The 26,033-nt window shown below is 33.1% G+C and overlaps 1 protein-coding gene across 1 annotated transcript in view; it reads right to left on the reverse strand.

Annotated features, from left to right (window-relative positions):
* LOC145243640 (nibrin-like) overlaps positions 1-26,033 on the reverse strand; it is an 82,412-nt gene that overhangs the window by 15,155 nt on the left and 41,224 nt on the right. Inside the window, exons 7-12 of the mRNA XM_080106663.1 lie at positions 23,791-23,966; positions 16,470-16,561; positions 14,372-14,462; positions 10,639-10,672; positions 7,737-7,846; positions 408-1,002 (exon numbers count right to left, since the gene is read on the reverse strand). Of these exons, the coding sequence (XP_079962789.1) occupies positions 408-1,002; positions 7,737-7,846; positions 10,639-10,672; positions 14,372-14,462; positions 16,470-16,561; positions 23,791-23,966 (1,098 nt within the window). The remainder of the gene's footprint in view (positions 1-407; positions 1,003-7,736; positions 7,847-10,638; positions 10,673-14,371; positions 14,463-16,469; positions 16,562-23,790; positions 23,967-26,033) is intronic.

Here is a 26,033-nt window from a genome sequence, read left to right on the forward strand (position 1 = left end):
TTCTGGGCCTTTGTCAGAGTGACCACCAAGCACCAAGAGATCAACCAGGACCTAAAACAACGTAATTCAGTGACATTTTCTGCAATCCAACCATATTTGACAAAGGGGATACTTTGGTGATAGTCTCATCAGTAAGAGTTGATATCCTCCACTGTTGAGGTTCCTAGATGCTGGAAAGCATTCCAATCTAATAGTTTATTCCTTCAGACTGCTACCCTCTCCACTGCCTGCTTCCCTGTCTGTACTGGCATGTAAAAATTTAAATGCAATGTGAACTTTCATCTCCCTGCAATTCACTGTTAGACATGATCCCAAATAGTAGCTTTTACGACCAAGTGGCAATACACCTTGTTTGGGGGTGAAAAAGAAAAAAAAACAGATGAAGAGAATCATTTTCTTTGGCTTACCTTTGGTATGCTTTCAGTTTGCGTTTCTTCTTTGATAACTTGTGACTTTGGTTCCCTGAGAGTACTAAACTCCGGATCCATAACTTCCTTTTTAACCTGAACTGGAGTTTCAATGTTGGACACGCTCATCTCTGGTTCAGTATACTCAGAATCCCCCACAACCAAATATGGCTTCTTCCCTATCTGACTGACACCTGATGTCGACGGGGTATCTTGAACAAGGATCTTGGTTGACAAATCCAAATTCTTTCCATCAGGTTCTTTACCGTCGAATCCAGCTCTGTCTTGGACAAAGATACTCAAACCTTTTTTCGAAGTTGTTATAGAATCATCCGATTTACTGCTCTTTGGCTTATCAAATAGAGACTCCGATTCCTCGTCTTCAGGATTAGAATCAGCCACCACCGTGATGGGTTTGGGTCGAATAAAACTCTTTTCTGATTCTGTATCTGCGACAAGTGTCGTTGATGTTGAAGCTTTCATTGAATGGCGAGTCTCATCTAAAACTGGAATCTTAAAGACACATTGCTTTTTGCTGGAAGATTCTTGTGTAGATTCGTCTTCCAAAAGATCCGTTTCAACTGAACTATGTCGTCTGAAACAAATATACAATTAAATTTATTAGATTTTTCTTCTTTTTATTTTTTTGAAATGCGAGATATTATATAATTATTTCCACAATCAAACTAATAACATTTAACAATATGTTATATGGAAACAAAGATTAATGATTGGGTATCTTATGTTTGAAAAAGAAATAACTCTCTACCCTTTGTCGTTTTGCTTAATCTAATGTGCATTTTGGAAAGTAGAGTTATGCCCCTTGGATTCAGCAACAAACATTTTGGGATAACATTCAATGGGCTTGTCACACATGACTAAAAATGATTACGTCCTCATTAAAAAGTAATTCTTCTTCAGTTTTAGTTATATAGTGAATAATTATATTTGATGATTTATACAAAAGCGTTTTCATCCAATTTATTCTTCATATTAGCGTTAGATATTAGAGACACTACGTCAACAGAGATTAGGCATCTTCTGTTTGAAAAGAAAACAACTCTCTACCCTTTATTGTCTTGCTTTATCTAATGTGGATTTTGGAAAGTAGAGTTATGCCCCTTTCTTTCTTTTTTTTTTACACAGGCATCACCACATTATCAAGGCCAAGAGGCCACTCAAGGATAAGGGTTAAAGAGTGTACAGTAGAAATTGGAAAATATAGTAATCATTAGTAATGAAAATTTGGTAAATTTGTTAACTCATATGGAACGGCTCATCAAGAACTTATTTACGTTAGACTTGAAGATAACTATATTGTACTCAGCCGGAAAGCAGGAAAACGGAAGACAATTCCACAGGCGTGCAGTTCTAAGAAAGAAGCTTTGTTCATCGAATCTACGTTTAGGTTTAGGCACAGATAAAGAGTGGTGGGAATTATTGATAGTGTTTTCAACTAGACGAGTGTTTCATGTGAAAGTTTGGCGAGGAGGGACCATAGATTGAAGCTCAGTCGAACACTTTCCATGGAAATAACGATACATCAGAAACAAGCCCGCAACATCTCTTCTGTGAGGTTACAGGGAAGAGAAAAGGACATCTCCTACGAGGCTACGAAGTCTATTTTGAACTCTATCAAGGCAGGACAAGTTCTTTCTAGCAGCTCCTGCCCAGATGTGGCAGCAGTATTCCATCCTTGAACGTACCTGGCTCTTACATAGATAGAGAATTGCATCAGCAGTGAGATATCTACTGGATCGCTAGAAAGATCCCACCATTTTTTCAGCGGCCCTGGCAACAGATTTGATGTACGTGTTCCATTTAAGATCAGGAGTAATTGTCAAGCCCAGAAGCTTGTCAAAACTTGAGGCCTCCTGAAGACAAGAGCCATTCATTTCAACTGATGCCAGATGTGGATCAGACCTTGGATTCGGCAAACATTTTGGGGTACTTGTACAGTTTAATCAAGACATTAAAAAATGAAAATATCAAAAAAGAAAAGTTATATTGTACATATCCGTTATGGAATGAAGTTCCCCGAAAAAATTTTTTTCACTTAATTTGATCAAGTAGTTTTTTTTTTTTTTTACAGCGAAAAAACAATTTGTTATGATACAGATCAAAAGGTAGCCATGTTTTGGTTTTTAAGAAAAGCTATTAAGATGGAGAGGGGGTGCCAGCATTTTAGACTGAGTTATCTCCCCGCGGCGTGTTCTAAAAACCCAAACATGGCTACCTTCAACATGCTGCCATAACAACGGGTTTTTCCACTGTAAAAAAAGAATACTCGATCACATTAAGTGACATTTTTTTCTGAGAACTTCAGTCCAAAACAGATACGTACAATATAACTTCTTTTTTTTTTTATATTTTCATTTTTTAATGTCTTGATTAAACTGTACAAGTACCCATTTTGGAATAACATTCAATGCGCATGTCACACAGTGTCCTCATTAAAAAGTAATTCCTCTTCAGTTTTAGTTATATAGTAAATATATTTGTTGATTTATCCAGAAGCGTTTTCATCCAATTTATTCTTCATATTAGTAGGGACCCTACGTCAACAGTGATTAAATCAGCTAGTGTGGATTTTGACAAAGTCACACTTAATACATGCGCAAAACAATCATTCCCAGAGATGGGTGGCGATAAGGTTGAGGCAGGGGACAGCAAGTCAAATAGCAGATAAAACAGATGTAGGTTTTTTGAGCAAGAGAAAAAAATGGTTTTCAAATCAGTCTGTCTGTAGGAGCCAATCGTGAGATATCGTTTAATGCGAACGTGCTATGGGTTGCGCGGGGCAGTTGACTAATGTAAAAAAGAAATTAAAAATCTAAGCAAAATGAGTGACAACCCCTCGATGTCCGGGGTTGTCACTCATTTCACTTAAGTTAAGAATTAAATAATTAGCAAAGAGAACATTACTTTCTCCCTTCTGGGTTAATTCTCTGTTAGTTCTTCTTGATCTCCCAAAGTTCTCCCGACCTGGTCCCAGCCACCATCAATCTTCTTCTGTGTCCCACTCACAACTCCTAATCATCATCAACTGGACAGTTGTTAACTGCACCGATTTAAAACATCGCAAAACACTAGCCTCTGCAAACTGCTCCCTACTGTTATAAAACTCCTTGCCAATTCTAAATATAGCACAGTTGAGAGACCGTCTTTTGCAACAGCCTTGGCAATATCTTCTATATACTTATACAAATTCATGTTGCCTGTGGATCTTCAGCCTTGAGCTTTGAATAAAGAGCTCTTAAATAGCGTATTATTATTAATAGCAATCAGGTACGTTTATTTAATGTCAGAAAATGCAAAGCAACATCTTAATCAGATTTATTAAATTTGTAAAAAAAAAAAAGTTAGAATTTCCTTATATTTAAAAAAAAATTAGAATTTCCTTATATTTAAAAAGAAATTAGAATTCACTTATATTTAACAAAAAATTAGAATTTTCTTATATTTAAAAAAAAAATTAGAATTTTCTTATATTTAAAAAAAAAATTAGAATTTTCTTATATTTAAAAAAAAATTAGAATGTTCTTATATTTAAAAAAAAATTAGAATGTTCTTATATTTAAAAAAAAATTAGAATGAAATCCATTATTTTGCAACCATCTTGCCAGTTTCATGGCCGAGGAGGGGGATGCCTTTAAATGAAAAAGGGATTAAAAGAGAAACTCTGCAAAGTAAGTGAAAAAACTAAAATATTTATCTAGATATTTTTTCTGCCCATATTTCAAAATTATCTCTCAAATCTTGATAAACTTTAAGCAGTTATGGAGTTATCTCCCTTGGCGCCCTTCTTCTCATCTACGAAATAGGCATGACCAGGATACAATTGGTCTCATTAAATATTGATTTTCCTCTAAATAAAAAAAAGAAAAAACAAAATACTTTATCAAATTAAGTGAATTTTTTATGAAAACCTAATTCCATAACAGGTACGTATAATATAATTTTTTCAATATTTTCATTTTTTTAATGTCTTGATTTAACTAAACAGGTACCTTATATTTTTTATAAAGAAATTAGTTTTAAGTGATTAATGGGAATTTGTAGGCTTTACAACATTAATCTAATAAGTATGAATTATTGTTGAGTTACCTCCCTTCCTTTCTTAGATTTTTTTTTTTTTTTTCAAAGTGGCGGATACAATCCTTTGATACTCATAAAATTTGATTTTCTAGAAATAATAGAAAAGAGGATTGCCTTTTTTCTGTCCGCAAACCTCCCGGTGCCCTTCAGCTGGACAGATGGCCCGGTCCGGATCCTCGGCGTGTGGTTCGGACCGGGTCTCCAGCTTGACAAGAATTGGTTGGAGGTACGATCAAAGGTGGAGGCTGCAGTCAATTCGTGGCTTCCTAGGAAACTTTCCTTAAAGGGTAGAGCTGAGGCATGCGCCACTTACGTCTTTCCTCTCATCCTTTACCGACTGGCCGTACTTCCCCTGCCTGCACAACACCTAAAAGCTCTTGTCGAACTCTTGTCCTCGCTCCTTTAGGACAGAGGAAGACACTGGGTGAGCAGACAGGTCTGTATTCAACGTCCGTGTGAGGGAGGCTTGGGAATGCCGTACTTGAAGTGTCATCGAGATGCTGAGAGGCTGGCCTTCCTGAGCCACTATATGCAGGATGACCAACCGTGGCACCCCGTGGTTACTGCCGCCTTCCCCGACCTCGTTCTCGACCCTTCCATCGAGAGCCGTCGCAGGCCGCGGGGAGAATCTGCCTACATGAAAGAGTGCCGAGCCGCGCTAAAACGACTACCAAGGTCCAGTGACCTTGTGACTGCTACCCGTAGGGAACTCCACAGGGATCTAGTGAAGGGGGCCGCCGACGACCCGCTATGCGCGCGTTTGGGGTGGCAGCAGAGTGAAATCCGCTCCGTGTGGAGCTGGGCGTCAGGTTCGAGTCATCTGAACAATTCGGAGTTCTCTCTGACCTGGCGATTGGCCCGAAATGCACTTCCACTCAACAACATACAATGCAGTTCCGGGTTTTTGGAGTCGCCTGATTGTCCCCGTTGTGGGACAACGGCCGTAGAAACTACGGATCACACTTTCTTCGATTGCCGCGAACTCCGCCAGTACTGGTCGTATGTCAGCGGAGTGACGGCTCGCATCGATCCTGAGCATCCTCGCCCAATTACTGTATCTAATGTTGTGGACAACGTGAGGCCGCCGTGGGACCGGGAAAGACAAATGGTCTACGTTACAATCCTGGCCGTGGCGAGAATGGTGATTTGGACGTCGCGTCTGCAAGGTTGCCGAGGGGTGTTGTCTTTTTCTGATCAAGATCTGATCGCTTTCTTTAAACACCAACTACGGGTGAAGATCAGATGTGATAGAAGAAGGCTGCATCGCGCGGCATTTGACAGAAGATGGATACATGTGGCAAGTCTGTGTGTACGAAGAGGAGCAAAATTTGAATACGTGTTCCCCGCCTAGGTGTGGAACGCGCAGTTCTGTAAAGTAAAATTAAACAAGTAGCCTCTCAGCTAGCTGAGTGTGTGTTCCATCCCTCCCCGATTAGGAAGCCTCCAAGATCCCCATCCCCTCTTACCTGCAATTTTTGTTTTCACCCCTTCCTCTAAATTTTACCCATCTTGGAGAAAAAGAAATACAAACTAACCTCCATCCCTTACCCACAAAAATTTCTTTTCTCCATTCACCCCCATCTAGAGGGCATCCCCACCTAGAGACTGACCCGCAGAAGCGAGGTTCCTTTTACAAACCTAGTGGAACGGGCAGTCTATCAACTAGACGGGGTTGGGAGGGTCCTACTAATCACCTTTTGTTTTTTCTTCCCTCGCCCTCGACACAAATGAATTATTGTACCATTTTATTGTTATCTTTTTTGTTTTTACACGTCAATAAAAAATGTTTTAAAAATTGGGAGTTAAGTAGGACGTCCCCAAATATGAAAGGGTGAATGCGGTATTATGGTGAAAGAAGATACTAGCTGGGAGAAACTTTTGACTTTGTTTAGTTCTGGAGTGACAAGGATGACCAACGACCCCCAAAATCCCCCCTTTTGAGTTGGCCATGTGCCTAAGTTTTTTGTTCATCGTTGATTTTGACTGTATTTTTTAACATGAATAAAAGATTTAATATCTCAAAGTGTAGTATCTGTTCCGACAGATACTGCAAGCAAAGACCATATGTGGGGGAAACCTCACATATGAGACCTTGGTCAATGTAGGGGCAAGCAACCCTTCATACCAATTGTCACTACTCCCCGGGGAGTTGGTCCCCATTTCCCCTTCACTCCTCACATAAAAAATCGGCCTTGTGCCTAATTTGTTCAGTGGGGGAGCAAATAAATACCAGCCCTTCATACTGAGACAATTACTATTTTTTTGGATACTGCCAGAGTTCCCCCTTTTTACCCTTGTTTTAGGGGAGCTGTTTTAACCCCACATTAAAAACGACCTTGTGTCTAATTTGTTTTCGTGGGGAAACAAATACATACAATAAATTTGAATTTCTTATTTAAAAATAAAACTACTTGACCAATTTACATGATTTTTTTTTTAAATAAAATATTTTCATTTAATCATGTACTTCTTCTTTTACATCAGGAGAATTCTGGACAACAACCTCATTTGGTTCTTGTCAAACGAAAAAAAATTTTGGCCAAGCTTAGAAGGAAATGAGAAATATTTATGTACAGATATTTTGGAAGTTCCGAAAGCCATTGGAACGGACTTCCAAGAAATGTAGCAAAAGTGACGACAATGACACAGCAATTAAATGTAAAATTAAATGCTGTATCCTTCTCCATGTAAATTTCCATCTCTTTCCATTCTCTCTACATGGTATTTATCTCTCTCTTATGGAAGGAAAATGTAGCACAAAGGTAAAAAAGTAGGATTGAAAAACACTCTTGCCTGCAGAAAAACACCTGGGCAGCCCCATTTGTATTCTCCAGTGGGGATACTTCAGGCGATTAGCAATAAAGTAACCCTTTCTCAAAGGGAGAAGATAAAGCCTGTGGAGCGTGGACCTCCTAGAACTGCACAGGACCAGCAACATACTGCAGTCAACAGGTAAAAGTCATTCCAGAAATGGCTGAGACGTCACTTGATTTTGGTGCAGAGGGGAAAAAATTCCCATGACTTTTGCCAAATTTATTGAATGGACTCGAATGCATCTAAAAATGTTGTGCAACTGCCAAAATTCTGGGCTTGTCAATCATGATGGACATGTGATGCCCCTCCCTCCCCCCCACTCACCAGCACCAGATCTTGGAAGTAAAGTCTGCCGGCTGCTTGTATCCTTAATAGATAATGCTTTGTTTATAAAAGCAAATAGTTGAAAAGACAAACCTTTTTTTAGAGACTGGTTCAATTGTACTTTCTTCAGTGGAAGCTGAAGTTTTCTTCATCCGTGAGTCATCTTCCCGGTGGGATGAGGAATGTTTAGCATCAGATGTACTCTACAAGTAGGAAAGAGAAAGTCATCTATAATATAAATCTCACCTGTTTGTTTAAATGTATGTATGTTTTGGAAAAACTTTCAACAGAGGTGACAGATCCTAACAAGATCGGTATTGATTTGAAGTTCGACGTCTCGGATGACAAATATCGAAAAATTGGCCAAAAACATTAATTCCTTCATGCTAAACTTGGTCGTTTTGTACAAGGGGGGGGTCGATTTTTTTCGTCGACATTTTAGCAAATCATCATCACCGTTGGATTGACTTCGGTTAATTTCAACGTTTTTGACTTTTTTTTTTTTTAAAAACCTTTCTCCACCCTGGCTGCCTACTGTTGTTTTCATTTCCTCCCCACGTTACTACCATTTTTTTTAACATCTCTCTCCACATTCACGGGTTCGAGCCTGCCTGCCTACTTACCATTTTTTTTTTTTTATTTTTTTTGCTCAACACACACCTCCAAACACCCAGGCTAGTCTAATATATAAAAGGCAAAATGTGTGTCTTTGTAAAACTTTTGACACATGCAACGGTATACTCACGAGATCGTTATCGTTTTCAAGCTTGATCCTTCAGACGACAAATATTGAAAAATTGGCCAAAAACATTCATTCCTTCACCCTCAACTGGGCAGTTTTGTACAAGGAGGGATCGGTTTTTTTTCATTGACATTTTCACAAGTCATCATTTCCATTGGATTGACTAGCCTTAATTTCAACACTCTCGACTTCCGGTTGCGTGATGGAGACATCGGCTTACACATTAAGTTTTTTTTTCCACTCCTTCGCATTATGAGTTCGAGCCTACCTGCCTGCCTACTACCACTTTTTTTTTTTTTTTTTTTAACATTTCTCTCCACTCAGACTGCCTATTGTTGTTTTGATTCCACCCCTGCCCCCTGTTACTACCACTTTTTTTTTTTTAACATTTCTCTCCACTCAGACTGCCTATTGTTATTTTGATTCCACCCCTCCCTCCTGCTACTACCATTTTTTTAACCTCCAAAGAGAACAAATGAGACAGAAAATCATACATCTATAATTCCAATAATGAGTAAAAACAAAAAAAAAATAAATAAATAAATAAATAAAAGAGAAAGAAAGAATAGAAAGAGCAAGAGAAAAAGAAAAGAGAAAATATAAAACGGAAAATTATTTTTCTTCTATAAAGAAGAATTATAGTCTGTTGGCTTTGAATGAGTGCTTTATGCCAACCTGATGGTTCACTTTTTTTTTTTTTTTTTAACTTTTCTTATCATTTTGTTTTATCTGGGCAGACATTCACCTGATATTTCAGACATTCTAACCAAGAGATATTTTTAAGGTTCTAACTGCCCAATTATGCACAACTGTTTGAATCTCTCTTGCACTTGGTTCACCGGGTATATTTTCCAGTTAGTTTCTGAAATTCTTTTCCATGAGTTTGGTTGCATCTATAATTACTAGAGAGATGGAAATCTTCCTAAGATTCCAGTTTCTTTTCATGTTGTACATAAAGCCTTGGTATTTCATTATCTTTTCTCAGCTCAACTTAACCCAACATCTTTGAGAACACTGACTTCTACTAAGGTTGCTTCTTTCTCTTTTTTGTTCCATATCACTAGGTCAAGTATAATAGCTCCGTTTTCTAGGTATGTAGCTGTAGGAATTGTATTTTCATATTGGACGGTGCATGACTTATTTCCAACTGTTCTTTCTGGTAAACATGTTCCCAGGACTTGCTGCTAGATTCAATATTCAACTTTTGCAGCTCGTCCAGTGAATATATTTACATACGCCATTGATAAGTAGACGTCCCCCAGCAGAACTATACAGTTGAATGTCAAGTGGCTCACACTCTCTACTTCTGTGTGGCAGAACCTGCACTTGTTGTCGTTGCTGAGACCACTCATCTTTTTATAAGCATTTATTATCAAACCTTGAACTTAGGCAGTTGATCTCACTGCTGATGCAACTCTCTACCTTCCTTATCTATATATTTTCGGGTCGGTTCATCCAGCATCCACAAAATACTTGGTATGCTGTTGGTTGGCTAAAAGTCAAAAACGACACAACAAACACCCACAAAGTTAATATATTCTTGATCAACAGATTACCACAGGCTAAAAGTCTAGTCTATTTATACTTCTGCAACAAGAGAAATAAAAAGACAAAAAAAAGAGAAAGAAAGAAATTATTTATACTAATGTGAAAGCTCCTATCCTAGTAAATAATAAATAACTATGTGGGTTATTTTAAAGTTGAAAAGCTACGAAGATGAGAGTGGTACCATTAAAACGGGCAACCTTTTATGCTTATTTTTCCACATAGTCACCACCATTCTTAATGCACTTTTGCCAGGAATTCAATGATGCGTCTCTGCTTCTGACACACGTCCGTGACAGGGGTTGCTTTCTTAGAGTCTTATGCTGTCAATATTTGCAACAGAGAGATGAAACCTTCAGGTCATGAAGGCATAATTTCAGTCATCATAACAATGCAATTTGCAATTCCCTCTAATCTGTTCGGGCAGAATAAAAAATAGGAGGCATTACTTTTGGAATGCTCCTTGTAATAAATTTGATAAACACTGCCTTGCCTTTAGAGTGGATTTTTTTCCCCCTTAAACACCGGTTGTGGTACATTTCACAAAATGTCAAAGCAGAAAAAATGTTTATAATCTTTAGCAATCAAAAGAAATTTGGAAAATATCTAAAAAAAAAAAAAAAAAAAAAAAAAAAAAAAAGAAAGCATAAACTTGATTTAAAAAAAAAAAAACAAAAAAAAAAAAAAAAAAAAAAAACAGTTACTTACCTCTGTAAATTTATTCCTATGTGATTGATTTAACCTGAGGGAAAAATAGATTAAAATTAATAAATTAAAAAGGATAAATTAAAATGAATAAATTAAAAAGGATAAATCACAAATGCTTAATTCAATATTTAAATGAAAGTTGTTTTGAAGTTATCAATTTCTTTAAAAATAAGTTCCTAACTTTGTGGGAGTATTCTGTATTTTCTGCGGAAAGTTGTACATGTTAAAAAAATAACAAATAAAGGAATACTAAATAAAACAATAACAGACTGAGCCTAAAAAGATACAATTCCAGGTGATTGATGCCATTAGCCCTCAAAGTATGTATAGCATTTACAACATGGAATGAGGGAAATTTAGACATGGGCTAACTAACTTCCACCACAGAGAAAACTATAGATAATAAAATTTAAAAAAACAGTGAGTCTATGTCAATAAAACAATAAATGTATGTGTGTGTAAATATTTAACCGATAAACTCTTAGGTCACATAACACTGAAATTAACAAGAAATATAAATTATACACCAAGGGTGGTTTATAACAAGTAAAATCTTTGTTTGGGAGGACGGATAACGCATAGAGAAGTCAACAAATTGAAAATGCAAAAATGTTCATTTCGACTTGCTAACATATTTGTATTAGTTTGCACATGTAAAAAACTAATCATAGCTGGAAGTGGTTTAATTTTAAAACTTTCTCTCTCTCTCTGTCGGGTTACCACAAATGGTAAAATGTTTTGGTTTTGATTTCAGCTGATGGCACACAAGTCATTTTTTTTTACTTTTGAAATGAATACTATATATTAGGTACCATATAATATTTAATAGAAAATTTTCTGTGTAATAATAAATACAAAATTTTACATGGATTAAAATATATTTAAGCATATTTTATAACCAGAAAGGTTGGGTCCTCTTTTCCTCTCTGCTAGTAAATAAATCAAACAAACATTCATTTCATATAAACAACCAGCATTTTGAATTCTAATACTTATATTCATTCCAAGAAAGAACAGAAAAAAGCATATCTTTTAAATTCTAACAGCTATATGTTGTTTAAAAAAAATCATTTACTCATTCCATATCATAAATGCTATACATAATTTAAATGCTAACAGCTATATGTTATTTACAAAAAAAATTCACTCATTCCATACCATAAATGCTATACATAATTTAAATGCTAACAGCTATATGTTATTTACAAAAAAATAAATATTCTCTTATTCCATATCATAAATGCTATACATAATTTAAACACTAACAGCTATATGTTATTTACAAAAATAAAATTCACTCATTCCATACCATAAATGCTATACATAATTTAAATGCTAACAGCTATATGTTATTTACAAAAAAAATAAATATTCTCTTATTCCATATCATAAATGCTATACATAATTTAAACACTAACAGCTATATGTTATTTACAAAAAAAAATTCACTCATTCCATACCATAAATGCTATACATAATTTAAATGCTGACAGCTACATCGTGTTTAAAAAAAAATTCACTCATTCCATACCATAAATGCTATATACAATTTAAATGCTAACAGCTATATGTTGTTTATAAAAAAAATTCACTTATTCCATACCATAAATGCTATATATAATTTAAATGCTAACAGCTATATGTTGTTTATAAAAAAAATAACATTCACTCATTCCATACCATAAATGCTATACATAATTTAAATGCTAACAGCTATATGTTATTTACAAAAATAAAATTCATTCATTCCATACCATAAATGCTATACATAATTTAAATGCTAACAGCTATATGTTATTTACAAAAATAAAATTCACTCATTCCATATCATAAATGCTATACATAATTTAAATGCTAACAGCTATATATTATTTACAAAACAAAATTCACTCATTCCATATCATAAATGCTATGCATAATTTAAATGCTAACAGCTATATGTTGTTTATAAAAAAAAAATAAAATTCACTCATTCCATATCATAAATGCTATACATAATTTAAATGCTAACAGCTATATGTTGTTTATAAAAAAATAAAAATAACATTCACTCATTACATATCATAAATGCTATACATAATTTAAATGCTAACAGCTATATGTTGTTTACAAAAAAAAAAAATTCACTAATTCCATACCATAAATGCTATACATAATTTAAATGCTAACAGCTATATGTTGTTTATAAAAAAAATAAAATTCACTCATTACATATCATAAATGCTATACATAATTTAAATGCTAACAGCTATATGTTGTTTATAAAAAATAAAAATAACATTCACTCATTCCATATCATAAATGCTATACATAATTTAAATGCTAACAGCTATATGTTGTTTATAAAAAAATAAAAATAACATTCACTCATTACATACCATAAATGCTATACATAATTTAAATGCTAACAGCTATATGTTATTTACTAAAAAAAAATTCACTCATTCCATACCATAAATGCTATACATAATTTTTAAATGCTAACTGCTATATGTTGTTTATAAAAAAAACATAAAATTAACTCATTCCATATCATAAATGCTATACATAATTTAAATGCTAACAGCTATATGTTGTTTATAAAAAAAAAATAAAATTCACTCATTCCATAACATAAATGCTATAAATAATTTAAATGTTAACAGCTATATGTTATTTACAAAAAACAAAATTCACTCATTCCATACCATAAATGCTATAAATAATTTAAATGCTAACAGCTATATGTTATTTACAAAAAAAAAATTCACTCATTCCATAATTTAAATGCTAACAGCTATATGTTGTTTACAAAAAAAAAAATTCACTTATTCCATACCATAAATGCTATACATAATTTAAATGCTAACTGCTATATGTTATTTACAAAAAAAAAATTCACTCATTCCATAATTTAAATGCTAACAGCTATATGTTATTTAAAAAAAAAAAAATTCACTCATTCCATACCATAAATGCTATATATAATTTAAATGCTAACAGCTATTTTTCACTAAAAAAAAAACTAAAAAAAAAAGCATAAACATCCATTTCACATTACAAACACAATGAATACATATTTGAATATTATACTTTAATATTATTTCTTCAAATCAATTATCCTGAGAAAGTCTTGAAATAAAGCATTAATGGACATAAAGAATTTTTTTTTCCTTTTTTATTTCTCTATCACATTGGAATATTATTTCCATAGTTTTCATCATATATATATATATATATATATATATATATATATATATATATATATAGTGACAGGCCACCTATCATTGTCCAGTCATAAAATACGCTTAAATAAATTTAATATGAAGGCAATTCTCTGTTGACTGTTATATTGTGCTCAATATATAGTAGTAATTTCAAAATTTTCAAAAAATATATAACTTGAATACCATCAGCTAAAATTTAAACCAAAATATATAGCTCTCCAGTATTATTCGTTACCATCTGAGCTACGTCCATACATATATAAAAACCTTAAAAAATAATATTGTTAAAAGTGTAAATATATATTTGCGCATGTGTAGAAGTAATATCTTTAGTCGACTTATCCCTGACAAGTTCGAACTTTTTTAAAAAATTTTGACCCTTTAGCAACTATTTTTACCCGCTAAACAACAAATCGAATTTGTTCCAAACGTCTGAAACCCTTTTCTATTAAATTACAAAAAAAAAAAAAAAATGGCACAAATGTACAATCATTTTAAATAAAACTGTCTTTTTTCTTTTTACTCACATCTGCGACATAGATGCCTGTGTGCTTGAATTGAACACATCTTGGGTTTGCGTACGCATTGTCTGTGAAGCCAAAGGATCCATTGGTTTTCCTGAAAACAAAATATGAATTGTTTACATGGATTACATTAAACCAATCAGATTTTAAAAGATTTTAATGATAAAATCCCACAAATCTTGATTGGATTCTCAAAATATATCCAAATATTACTCAAAATATGTATATATATATATATATATATATATATATATATATATATATTATATTTTTTTTATTCAGGGTCTATAGTGCAGTGTATAGAAGCATTGAGTCTCTGTGGTTCCAGGTGAGCAACGTGTCAAGATAACAGTTTCAATTCTACCCAAAGCAGGCCAGAGGATTAGTTGGTCAAAACATGGTGAGACAACAACAACTATAGAAGGCAGGGATACAGTTACAAGACTCAGCATTCCTATCCGGTCGCGGTTAACCACTTGAAGAAGGCCAGGGGAATAGTTGGCCAAAATGTGGTGAAACAACTATAAGATGAGGATAATAGTCCGCAAATAAATAAACACATAAACAAATAAACATAAATAAACAAACAAATAAACATAAATAAACAAACAAATAAACATAAATAAACAAATAAATAAACAAATAAACATAAATAAACACATAAACAAATAAACATAAATAAACAAATAAATAAACAAGCAAATAAACAAATAAATAAACAAATAAACATAAATAAACAAATAAATAAACAAATAAACATAAATAAACAAATAAATAAGCAAATAAATAAACAAACAAATAAATAAACAAATAAATAAATAAATAAATACTCAAAACATGTTTTTATACTCACTATAAGCTACTTTATATTAGCTAGCTCTAAGTAAACAAAGTTTAACTTCCATAAGAATATCATTTAGGCTGATCAATTACTCAATACCTTTATCCATTACGCCACAGGTCGATGTGGATTAAGTAAAATGTTCAGTTCAAAATTCCGTATGAATTCTAGAGTTCACGATATGAAGAAATAGGAAATTTTTCCTTGATGAATCAAAAGTTATCTCCCTTGCATGAATTGCTTAAATCTTACCCAGACGAAGTATAGAATAAGGACGCAGGAAGCCGAGAGACACAAACAGGACACATTCCAATCAACATCGGTTAATTGCCAATGTACGTGCCATGTGTCAACGAATTAAACAACTCAGGTTGTGTATGCTTATTTACAAATGACATATGCGTTTTTTCTGCCCAGCCTCTCTCTCTCTCTCTCTCTCTCTCTCTCTCTCTCTCTCTCTCTCTCTCTCTCTGCACATACACACACACACAGACAACTCATTTTTATGGATTCCTGAAGGAATGAGTTGGCATAAGGGAATCAACTCCTTGGTTAAAAAAATTAGAGTTACTTCCCTTCAGTTAATACACGAAATGGCTGAGCCCCACCTCCCCTCAAATAAATCTAATTAATGCCAAAGAATGAATACATTTTTCTAAATTTTAGATATTATTTATCCAAGGTAACACCAATCAACAATATACCAACTTTGAGAGTGTTTGCTTCATAGTTTTAGAGTTTTAGCTAAACATACAAACATACACAGAGACAACTCTTTATATTATTATAATTATATATTTTCTATATTATTATTATTATTTTAATATAATTATATATTATTATAAGCTCTTTATATTATAGATCATTAGCAATGAGGATTGAACCTTGAACCGCCATAAGATTATCTCTTAGAACAGATTGTATTCTAGGCCTTTATCCATTGCACAAAAGGTTCACATGGATTAAATTAAGGCTCAGTTCCAAATTCTATATAAGTTCCAGATTTCAACAAAGACTTCAAAATTCAGAAAAGATGCACCTGAAGGAGGTCAGAAAAAAAGTGATGCCTTACTATAGTTCTATTCTTTGTAATAATATATCTCAAGCAGTTCTCCATATTTGGCTAGAAAAATATTTATTTTTTCATTTACGGTCTGATCGGAACTAACATTACACTGGACAAAATGGTGAGAAAATAACAAACGAGAATTGTCATCCGAATAATTCAAATAAACTACAATGTAGAAGTAAATGACTGACCTGGCTCCGCATCTGGATTGCAATATTGCTGAATGCAACAACTCATCACAGCGTGTCCAACTTCAGCATCCGTGATCATACGTTTACCATAACTAAAACGATGAAAAATATTTAATTCTACTCAACTATTTATAGCAATGTAGCTGGTGTCAGTTTCAAGCAGCATTACAGTTATAAATAAATAAAAGATGTTTGGAATTATTCAAGGTTTAATATATTTTGAAAAAAAAAAAAAATTATTGAACTCTAAGCTATAACTACTTTTTCTTTTTGTGTTTAATTTTATATTTTTTACCTAAGTTTGTTATTATCTATAAGTCTTAGTTTTACTGGTAGATTAAAATCAATAAATATTTTTGGTACTGTTGTATTTTAAGAATTAGATTCTCATGAATGTCCGCTTCGGATTGACCAGAAGCTGCCAATAGCACCAATCAAAATAAAATAATGCTAGGAAACAGAAATAACAACATTTATCGGATACTAATTACAATTAAAACAAATAAAAAAAATGGAAAAACAAAAAATAATATATAACAAATAATTTTCATAAATAAATAGTTTTATTTTTTTTTCTATTGCACCTTACGTACTGGTTATTTATTTTTAAAGCGTTAGAATTAGGGTTAGGGTTAGAATTTTGTTTTGGGGTTATGGATTAAGGATTAGGTTTAGTGCACCTCTGATCAAAACCATCACTATCAGAAGTTTTTTTTGTTTTTTTTGCTGCACTTCCTGCCTCAATTCCAATGGTATTAATTATTTTTGTTTTGTTTTTTGACAATATTTTAGGATTCACTCTAGCGCCTATAATATTTTATCTAGGCTGGTTAAATTAATCATTGTGTGCTAAATTGCTATAACTGGTTCAAATTGAAAAACTTAATTGTTTTTTCTTCCAATTTATCAAAAGTCATTTGCTTTGCTCCATAATGGTTAACTGCATCTGTTATCAATTTTTGATTGGTTGATCAATTAAATCAGCACTCGGCATATTCCGGTGGTTTCTGCCACCTTCCAGTCAAGCCAAGTGGACATTTACGACAATCCAGTGCTTAAAATGCAACTATACCATATTTATTATTGTTAGCACCACCACTATAAAATTTAGTTTTTCTAACCCAGAAAACTTTTCCTATAATTCTTTCCCCTTTTTATAGAAACATCATTTACGGAATACGAGGACTGAAGGAAAAAAGTAAGAGAAGCAAGAGTTATTAAGACGAAAAAAGGTAAACCCAAGGTCAACTTTTTACTCCCATAAAATCTAATCAACAACAATATGCTCCATTATAAAATGCTTTATCTATGCTCCCGAGCAACACTGGGTAGCCCTGCTAGTTTTATCATACAATGTTACAAGAATTAATGATAACTTGTTCCATTTTATTGTGATAATTTGAAAGAATAAATGCAGTAGAGAAACTTGGTCACATCTATGGAAACGTTATTACGCAAATTTAACTAGAAAATTTAGAAAACTGAAAAATGTTCTATCATTTTTCTTTATTATTAAAAGATTAAAATCATTTTTGGTGGATTTCTGAGACTTTAATCATAAAAACAATTTATTCACAAAAACTATGCACATACGCATCAATTTGAATAATACATATTTTTTAAAAGATTCAAATTATTTGGGGGAGGGGGAATCTTATACTTTTGTCATAAAAACAACTTATTCACAAAAACTATGCACATACATATTAATTTGAATAATATATTTTTTTAAAAGATTCAAATTATTTGGGGGAGGGGGAGATCTTATACTTTTGTAATAAAAACAACTTATTCACAAAAACTATGCACATACATATTAATTTGAATAATATATTTTTTTATTAAAAAATTCAAATTATTTTGGGGGGAGGGGATCTGAGACTTTTGTCATAAAAACAACATATTCCCATCAATCCAGACTTCACACTAAAAATTAACAATATCACACATATACATTTCTCTTTTCGTGAGTGGGGGCCAACCTCCTCGGGTTGTTACCACCAATAAAATAAAAAACTAAGTCTTCTTCTATGAATAAGTAGTATCTGCAACAAAAGTCTCAGAAACCAAAAGAAAAAAAAAATTTTCAATCATTTAATAAAAAATTATATAACTGTGGTGGTGTGTCCACCCTACGGATAGTAATGAACTCTTCCATTTACTATAAAGACGAAGAGAACGTCTCTTTGCATCAGCACACACGTAACACACAAATGTTGCACCGTGATGCTCGCACTAATGTATTTATTGTATTTACTTTTCTGTTCAATATATTTCGTTTCTACTAGCTACCGAGTTGTTTTTGTTTGTTTTTTTTTATTACATTTTCACCCCAAACAAGGCACATTGCCACTTTGGTGTAGGGGGCTACTATCAGGGGCAGCAACTACTAGGGCACTATGTAGGGATTTGGGAAGCAAGATGTCGGTTCACGTTACACTTGAACTTCTGCATGTCAGTACAGTTGGGGAAGCAGGGACCTGGAATGGAATTCCAGACTCTAGCGGTTCTGGGGAAGAAACTACTGGAGTAGAAAGATCTTTTACATCTAGGGATCTCTACAGTGTGGGGGTGGGATTTAGCTGCCTGTCAGGTTTATCGAGGGTGTCTACGTCGTGGAGGCACAAGTGTTTGCAGTTCGTCAGAGCATTCACCATTAAAATACTTATAGAACAGGCAGAGGGATGCAACGTTTCGTCGATGGGACAGAGGCTGAAGCTTAGATGCCAGTTCAGGGCCTATCAGATTGGCGACTCTCTTTTGAACCTTGTCTAGGAGCGAGAGACTAGCAGCAGATGCACCAGCCCAAATGTGACAACAATACTCCATACATGGGCGAATGGTGGCCTTATAGAGGTACAGGATACTTTCAGGTATCAGTAGTTTTCTAGCACGGTAGAGAGAGCCTACCTTCTTTGCAACGGCCCTGGCAATGTTTTCAATGTAATTGTTCCAACTAATGTTTCCTGTGAACGTTAGGCCAAGCAGTTTGAAAGATGTACTTTCAGAATAGGAGTCACTGGCCATTGCTATTGGTGGCAGAGAAGGTTTTTTGTAATTATTGAAGGAAACCAGTTTAGTCTTTGCAGCATTGAATGTGGCCATCCATTTTTGTCCCCATTCCACTACAGATTGGATGTCATCCTTCTTCCGGACCCTTACAGGACCACAATAATCAGGTTATTCAGTTTTCTAAATGTTCAAATTAATAAATGAAAATGAAACATCTATTATTTAAACTTGTTGTTTCATCCAATGCCAGTAGGCGCAAGGGAAATGTAAACAAATTCTGTGGAATCTTTCAGGTTTTTTTCTAATGGCTGGAAATTCTTGATGCTTCGCCAAGGCTATCAAGCGTATTCTTTATTGTGACGCCATCACTAGATGGGTTGCCTACCATGGCTTCAGAGAGGCCCATCTACCCTCGAGAGAAGGATAGACAGCGCCAGTCTCTCAACCTGGTATTTTTACCTAGCAGTACATACAGCGCCTTGCTTTCCCAAAATGGTCACCCATCTGGTACTGGCCAGGCACAACTTTGCTTAACTTCGGTGATTTGGTGAGAACCGGTGTGTCAACATGATTGTGTCATATATTTAAACTTCTTTGACATGTATATTTGTTTCGGTACTTCAACAGTTTAATCAAGACATTAAAAAAAAAAAAAAGGTTATATTGTACGTATCCATTTTGGACTGAAGATCTCTGAAAAAAATTTCACTTAATTTGATCGAGTAGTTTTTACACGGAAAACACGTTTTTATGACAGCACGTTGAAGGTAGCCATCTTTGAATTATTTGACCACGCCACACGGAGATAACTCAGTTTAAAGCGCCGACACTTCCTCCCCATATTTATTACTAGCTTTTCTTCTGAAAAATCAAGCCTTTTGCTCGGTATCATAACAAATTGTTTTTTTGCTGTAAAAAAAAAAAAAAATAAATAAATACTTGATGAAATTATATGAATTTTTTTTTTTTGGAGAACTTCATTCCATAACAGATACATACAATATAACCTTTTTCCGATATTTTCATTTTTTAATGTCTTGATTAAACTGCACAAGTACCATTTTTTCTTATTCACCTTCCTTTAATTGGTTTGAATTGTGCCAGAGATATGTGATTTCTGATTGCTATGTCAGATGCATTAGAACATGTATGTGTCAAAGTAATGCTTTCCATGTTTTTTGGACCCCCTGGCTGATACTGTCTAGAAACTGACGTTCCCACATTTTTCACACAAGAATTATCCATACACACGCATAGTTTCTTTGTTAAGCTGTTAAGAAGTCAACCAAAATTTTTTTCCACTAATTTAAAGTGTCAATAGGACAGCCAGAGATAGGCAGGCAAGCATTTGCTTTGACGTAAATAATTTACTGCTTGCAAATTGATTTTGCCTGCTATTTCATAATAACGCCTCAAAGTTTACCTACTTAAAGAGGAATTTTGTTTTGTTCAAAATATTTGCTAATTTATTTTCATTTTTTTTGTACGAAAACGAAATGGAACTCTTTTTTTAATTTCGTTTATTTTTTGTTTTACTTTGTACATTAATCAATATTTAATTACAACCAGAATGTGGCAAATGGTACAAAAGCTTAACAAAAACTATGCGTGTGTATGGATAATTCTTGTGCGAAAAACGTGGGAACATCAGTTTCTAGACAGTATCAGCAAGGGGCAATCATCTAGATGTTCAGTTGTGTGATAAATTAGAAATTGAACAAAAAAGTTTGTATAAGCTACCCTCTTTTCTTTATTAATTTCGCGTACTCTTTCCTCTTCTTTTCGCTTCTTTCTTTCTCCTGGAAGCGAAAGACAATGAATGCATAACTTCAGTCATGATAACAATACGATTTGCAATTCCATATGATCCATTCAAGTGGAACAAAAAATAGGAGACATTACTTTTGGAACATCCCTTGTAAGTACACACTAATGAAGAATTTTGACATGGGTGTGAACTCAATATTTTCCAACCAGTAAAAATGGTTCTCACTTGTTTTAAATCCCAAAAGTAACAAGGCAATAAAAAAAGTAACAAGCCAATAAAAAAAAGTAACATGCCAATAAAAAAGTAACAAGCTAATAATAAAAAAGTAACAAACCATAAAAAAGTAACAAGCCAATAATAAAAAGTAACAAGCCAATAATAAAAAGTAACATGCCAATAAAATAGTAACAAGCCAATAATAAAAAAGTAACAAGCCAATAATAAAAAGTAACATGCCAATAAAATAGTAACAAGCCAATAATAAAAAGTAACATGCCAATAAAATAGTAACAAGCCAATAATAAAAAAGTAACAAGCTAATAATAAAAAAGTAACAAGCCATAAAAAAGTAACAAGCCAATAATAAAAAGTAACAAGCCAATAATAAAAAGTAACATGCCAATAAAATAGTAACAAGCCAATAATAAAAAAGTAACAAGCCAATAATAAAAAGTAACATGCCAATAAAAAAGTAACAAGCCAATAATAAAAAAGTAACAAGCCAATAATAAAAAAGTAACAAGCCAATAATAAAAAAGTAACAAGCCAATAAAAAAAGTAACATGCCAATAATAAAAAAAGTAACAAGCCAATAATAAAAAAGTAACAAGCCAATAATAAAAAGTAACAAGCCAATAATAAAAAAGTAACAAGCCAATAAAAAAAGTAACATGCCAATAATAAAAAAAGTAACAAGCCAATAAAAAAAGTAACATGCCAATAATAAAAAAAGTAACAAGCCAATAATAAAAAAGTAACAAGCCAATAATAAAAAAGTAACAAGCCAATAATAAAAAAGTAACAAGCCAATAAAAAAGTAACAAGCCAATAATAAAAAGAAAAGTAACAAGCCAAAAAAAAAAAATAACAAGCCAATAAAAAAAACCTACAAAACCAGCCAACTTGCCAAAAGTGATAATGAGGCCATGAATAACCATGTATCAAAGAAACATCAGTTGAATGCTAACGCGTAAAATTTTTTTAAACATGTTTTTCTCCATTAACACAAGCTAAAGTTAAACACACACACAAACACGTAACGGAATTTTGAAACAAACTTTTGAACACTTATGCATTTTTATTCTTCAAGAACTTTAAGCAAAATTTTGTCTTTCAAATTGTCTTTCACATCTTTATAAACTGTTGAAAAAAAAAAAATCATAAAGCCTAAAAAAAAAAAAAAAAAAAAAATCATAACACCTAAAAAATAAAACCATAAATCCTAAAGAAAAAGAAACAATAAAGCCTAAAAAAACAAAGCCTAAAAAAAGAACATAAGCCTAAAAAAAACTATAAAGCCTAAAAAAAACTATAAAGCCTAAAAAAAAACATAAAACCTAAAAAAATCCATAAAGCCTAAAAAAATACTAAAAAAATAAATAAAAATAAAGTCTAAAAAAAGCATAAAGCCTAAAAGAAAAAAATATACAGCCTAAAAAAACCATAAAGCTTAAAAAAAAGCATAAATCCTAAAAAAAACTATAAAGCCTAAAAAAACATAAAATCTAAACAAAAAAAAATAATGCTTAAAAAAAAACCATACAGCCTAAAAGAAAAAAAAACTACAAAGCCTAAAAAGAAAAGGAAAAATTTAATGTAAGACATACTAGATAGAATAGTCTCCCATTATTTTTAATGTTGGAGAATGAGGTCTCCTTACTGCTTCAGTTGCTTGGAGACTGGGTAGAAAGTTCCAGTCAAGAATCTGTTCTTGACAATCAGTCTAACAGGAGGAAGGCCAGGAACTGGTTTAGTACCTGTCTGACTGATGTACACCACCTGGGTATTAGTTGGGAGGTCCACCCTCCCAGGCTTTGCCACCTGGCTTTCAGTAGGCAAGTTTATCGCTTGTTGCCTGAGGAATACTGATGGGGATGCTCAGGCAATTTTTTCTAGGCCAGAGTGCCACTCTTTTAGGGGCGCTGGATGAGTGTTCCCATTTTCTGACCTTGTGTCACATTATGCTGAGATGGCAGCATATAAATATCTACTAGATAGAACAAAGAAAGAGAAAAACTTTTTAAAAAATAATGTGGTATAAGACACTGAGAGTATAATACATATACCTCATTGCAAAACTGCTTTAGTATTATTATTATTATTATTAGACTGGGTTACGGTTTAAGAGAGCTGGAAAACACACTAGATAGAACAAGGAAGAAAGAGAAAAAACGTAAAACCATTAAAAAAAAATGTAGTATAAGACATTAAGAGCATATCACTTACATGTCATTGTATGGCTGGTTTAGTATTAATAGACTGGACTACAGTTTAGGAGAGCTGGAGAAACAAAGCGAAAAAGGAATAAAAATCTGCTCTCACCTTTCTAAGACAGCTTGGATATGGGAGACAATTTCTTTGTTTATTGTGGCATTGGAAGGCGGCTGCATTATGCGGATATCGTCTGCTATTATATCCTGGTCAGAAATGTCAGTTTTTTCCGAGTGTTGTTTCAGATGACCTCCTGATAAGGTGATGGCTTCCTGCATCTTTTTCATCTGGAATAAATAAAATGAGAATATGAGGGAGAAAGAGAATAGCACCAAAAAAAAAAAAAAAAAAAAAAAAAAAACAAAGCTTCAAAGATCACCCCCTCCCTCCACAATTTATTATTATTTATAGAAGTGAAATAGCAAAAAAGCGGTATAAACAAAAAAAACTTTACTTTAAGATGACATAAATAAATTTATGGACTAAAAATACAATAAAATTAAAAAAATAAAACAAATAAAATACTACAGAAACACATGTGTTAAAATAGAATCAACTACTATTCAGTTAACATATTCAAAAAATAAATAAATAAAGCACTTCAAATATATAAAAGGGAATAAAATATAGAACAGGAAATAATTAGTCAAATCATGTCTGAGTGGAGCACAATGATTGGCTGATAAATGCAAAACCCCACATCTGATTGGTTTGTTAACTGACTTGACTGGGCACCGTCTGTGTGTGTATGTGTGTGTGTGTGTGCATATATATATATATATATATATATATATATATGTATATATACGCACACATATATATATATATAGATAGATATATAGATATATATATTTTATTACCATTTTATCTGTTTAGTTACACATGTTTCAGTTACCGAATCATATCAACGACCAGTAACTTCATCAGACTTTACAGAAAAAAGATTTGCTTTGCAATAGTATTGAGCACTTTCTTCAGGTTTTTACTAATTACCATTTTTGCTATATGCATGTGTGTGTGTCTATAGACGTGTTGTAAAGTTATAAATTATTAAAAAGAAAACTAAATTCTATACCATTTTGTAAATCATACCTTTAAACCATTACACCATCGTACATTTATTTTAGCCACGTTCCTAACACGTTAAAAAATATATTTTTTTTTTTACACACGTGCAAGAAATTTAACTGTAATTTTTACTGAAGCATATAAAAGTATCCAGATTTTAAATGAAACAGTAATCAAAAACTGCCTGAAGATGACTAATGAAACTCAGTTGAAAGTACTTGCAAAAAAAATAATCAAACGAAAAAGCAGATGGATGAAGACTATGGAACTTTCTTGCACAGATTCAACCAAGAAATAAGAACGACATTTCGAAAAATTCAAAAATTACAAAAAAAAAGTTAATTAAGCAAAACACTCCATGCTATTTAACAACACTTGTCTGAATGAAAACATGACGCCTTAATATATATATATATATATATATACATATATATACATATAAAGTTGAATGTCTGTGTGTGTATGTGTGCGTGTCTGGTCACGAATAGGCTCCTATATGGTTGATTATTTTAAACAACTGATTACATATAATGATAGAAGATGTATCTAGAGACAGGAATGGGAATGTTTGATCTGGCAGAAAGGTGGTTCTTTACTAGTGGGGTCTGTGTTTGCGCTTGGTTCACAAAGTATGGAAAGAAAAAATTAAAAAATTAAAAAAAAAACGTTTACAAGTGTTTTTGATATAGATGTACATAAGAATCATTTGATAAATATGTTTTAACTTAAATAGGGATGGTATAATAAAATTGTGGGGTCTGCATTCGCGCCTGGCCTCCATGGAATGGAAATAGGGACGAACGTTAACATTTTCAGCCATACCATAACTGGAGATCTTGTGAAGTAGACTTTTATGCCATACTCTATCAAAGGCCTTTGATATGTCAAGAGCAATTGCCCTAGAAAGGAAGCCTCTGTCACGAGATTCACTAATCCTATGAGATATAACTGTAAGCACATCTGCTGTAGATGAAGCAGGACAGAAATCATATTTTATGTCACTACAAAGTTTATTTTTGCTGAGGTCGTTGACTACTTCTCTATATAATACAGATTCCAGCAACTTACTCATGATGCACAGGTCTGTACTGAGAGGGAGATGACCGATCACCTGAATTCTTAAATACAAGGCATATTGACAAGGTTTTTCAGGGGGTTGGGAAGCAATTCTCCTTAAGACAATGCCTAAACAGCTTTGTAAGTATGGGAGCTAATTCTGGTTGAAGCTTTTTTAGCAGTATAATAGGAATGCCGTCAGGGTCAGTTGTTTTACTGGAACAAGGTTT

The sequence above is a fragment of the Euprymna scolopes genome, chromosome 22 (assembly GCF_053919585.1).
Source record: "Euprymna scolopes isolate OS-2025 chromosome 22, ASM5391958v1, whole genome shotgun sequence".
Taxonomy (NCBI): Eukaryota; Metazoa; Mollusca; class Cephalopoda; order Sepiida; family Sepiolidae; genus Euprymna; species Euprymna scolopes.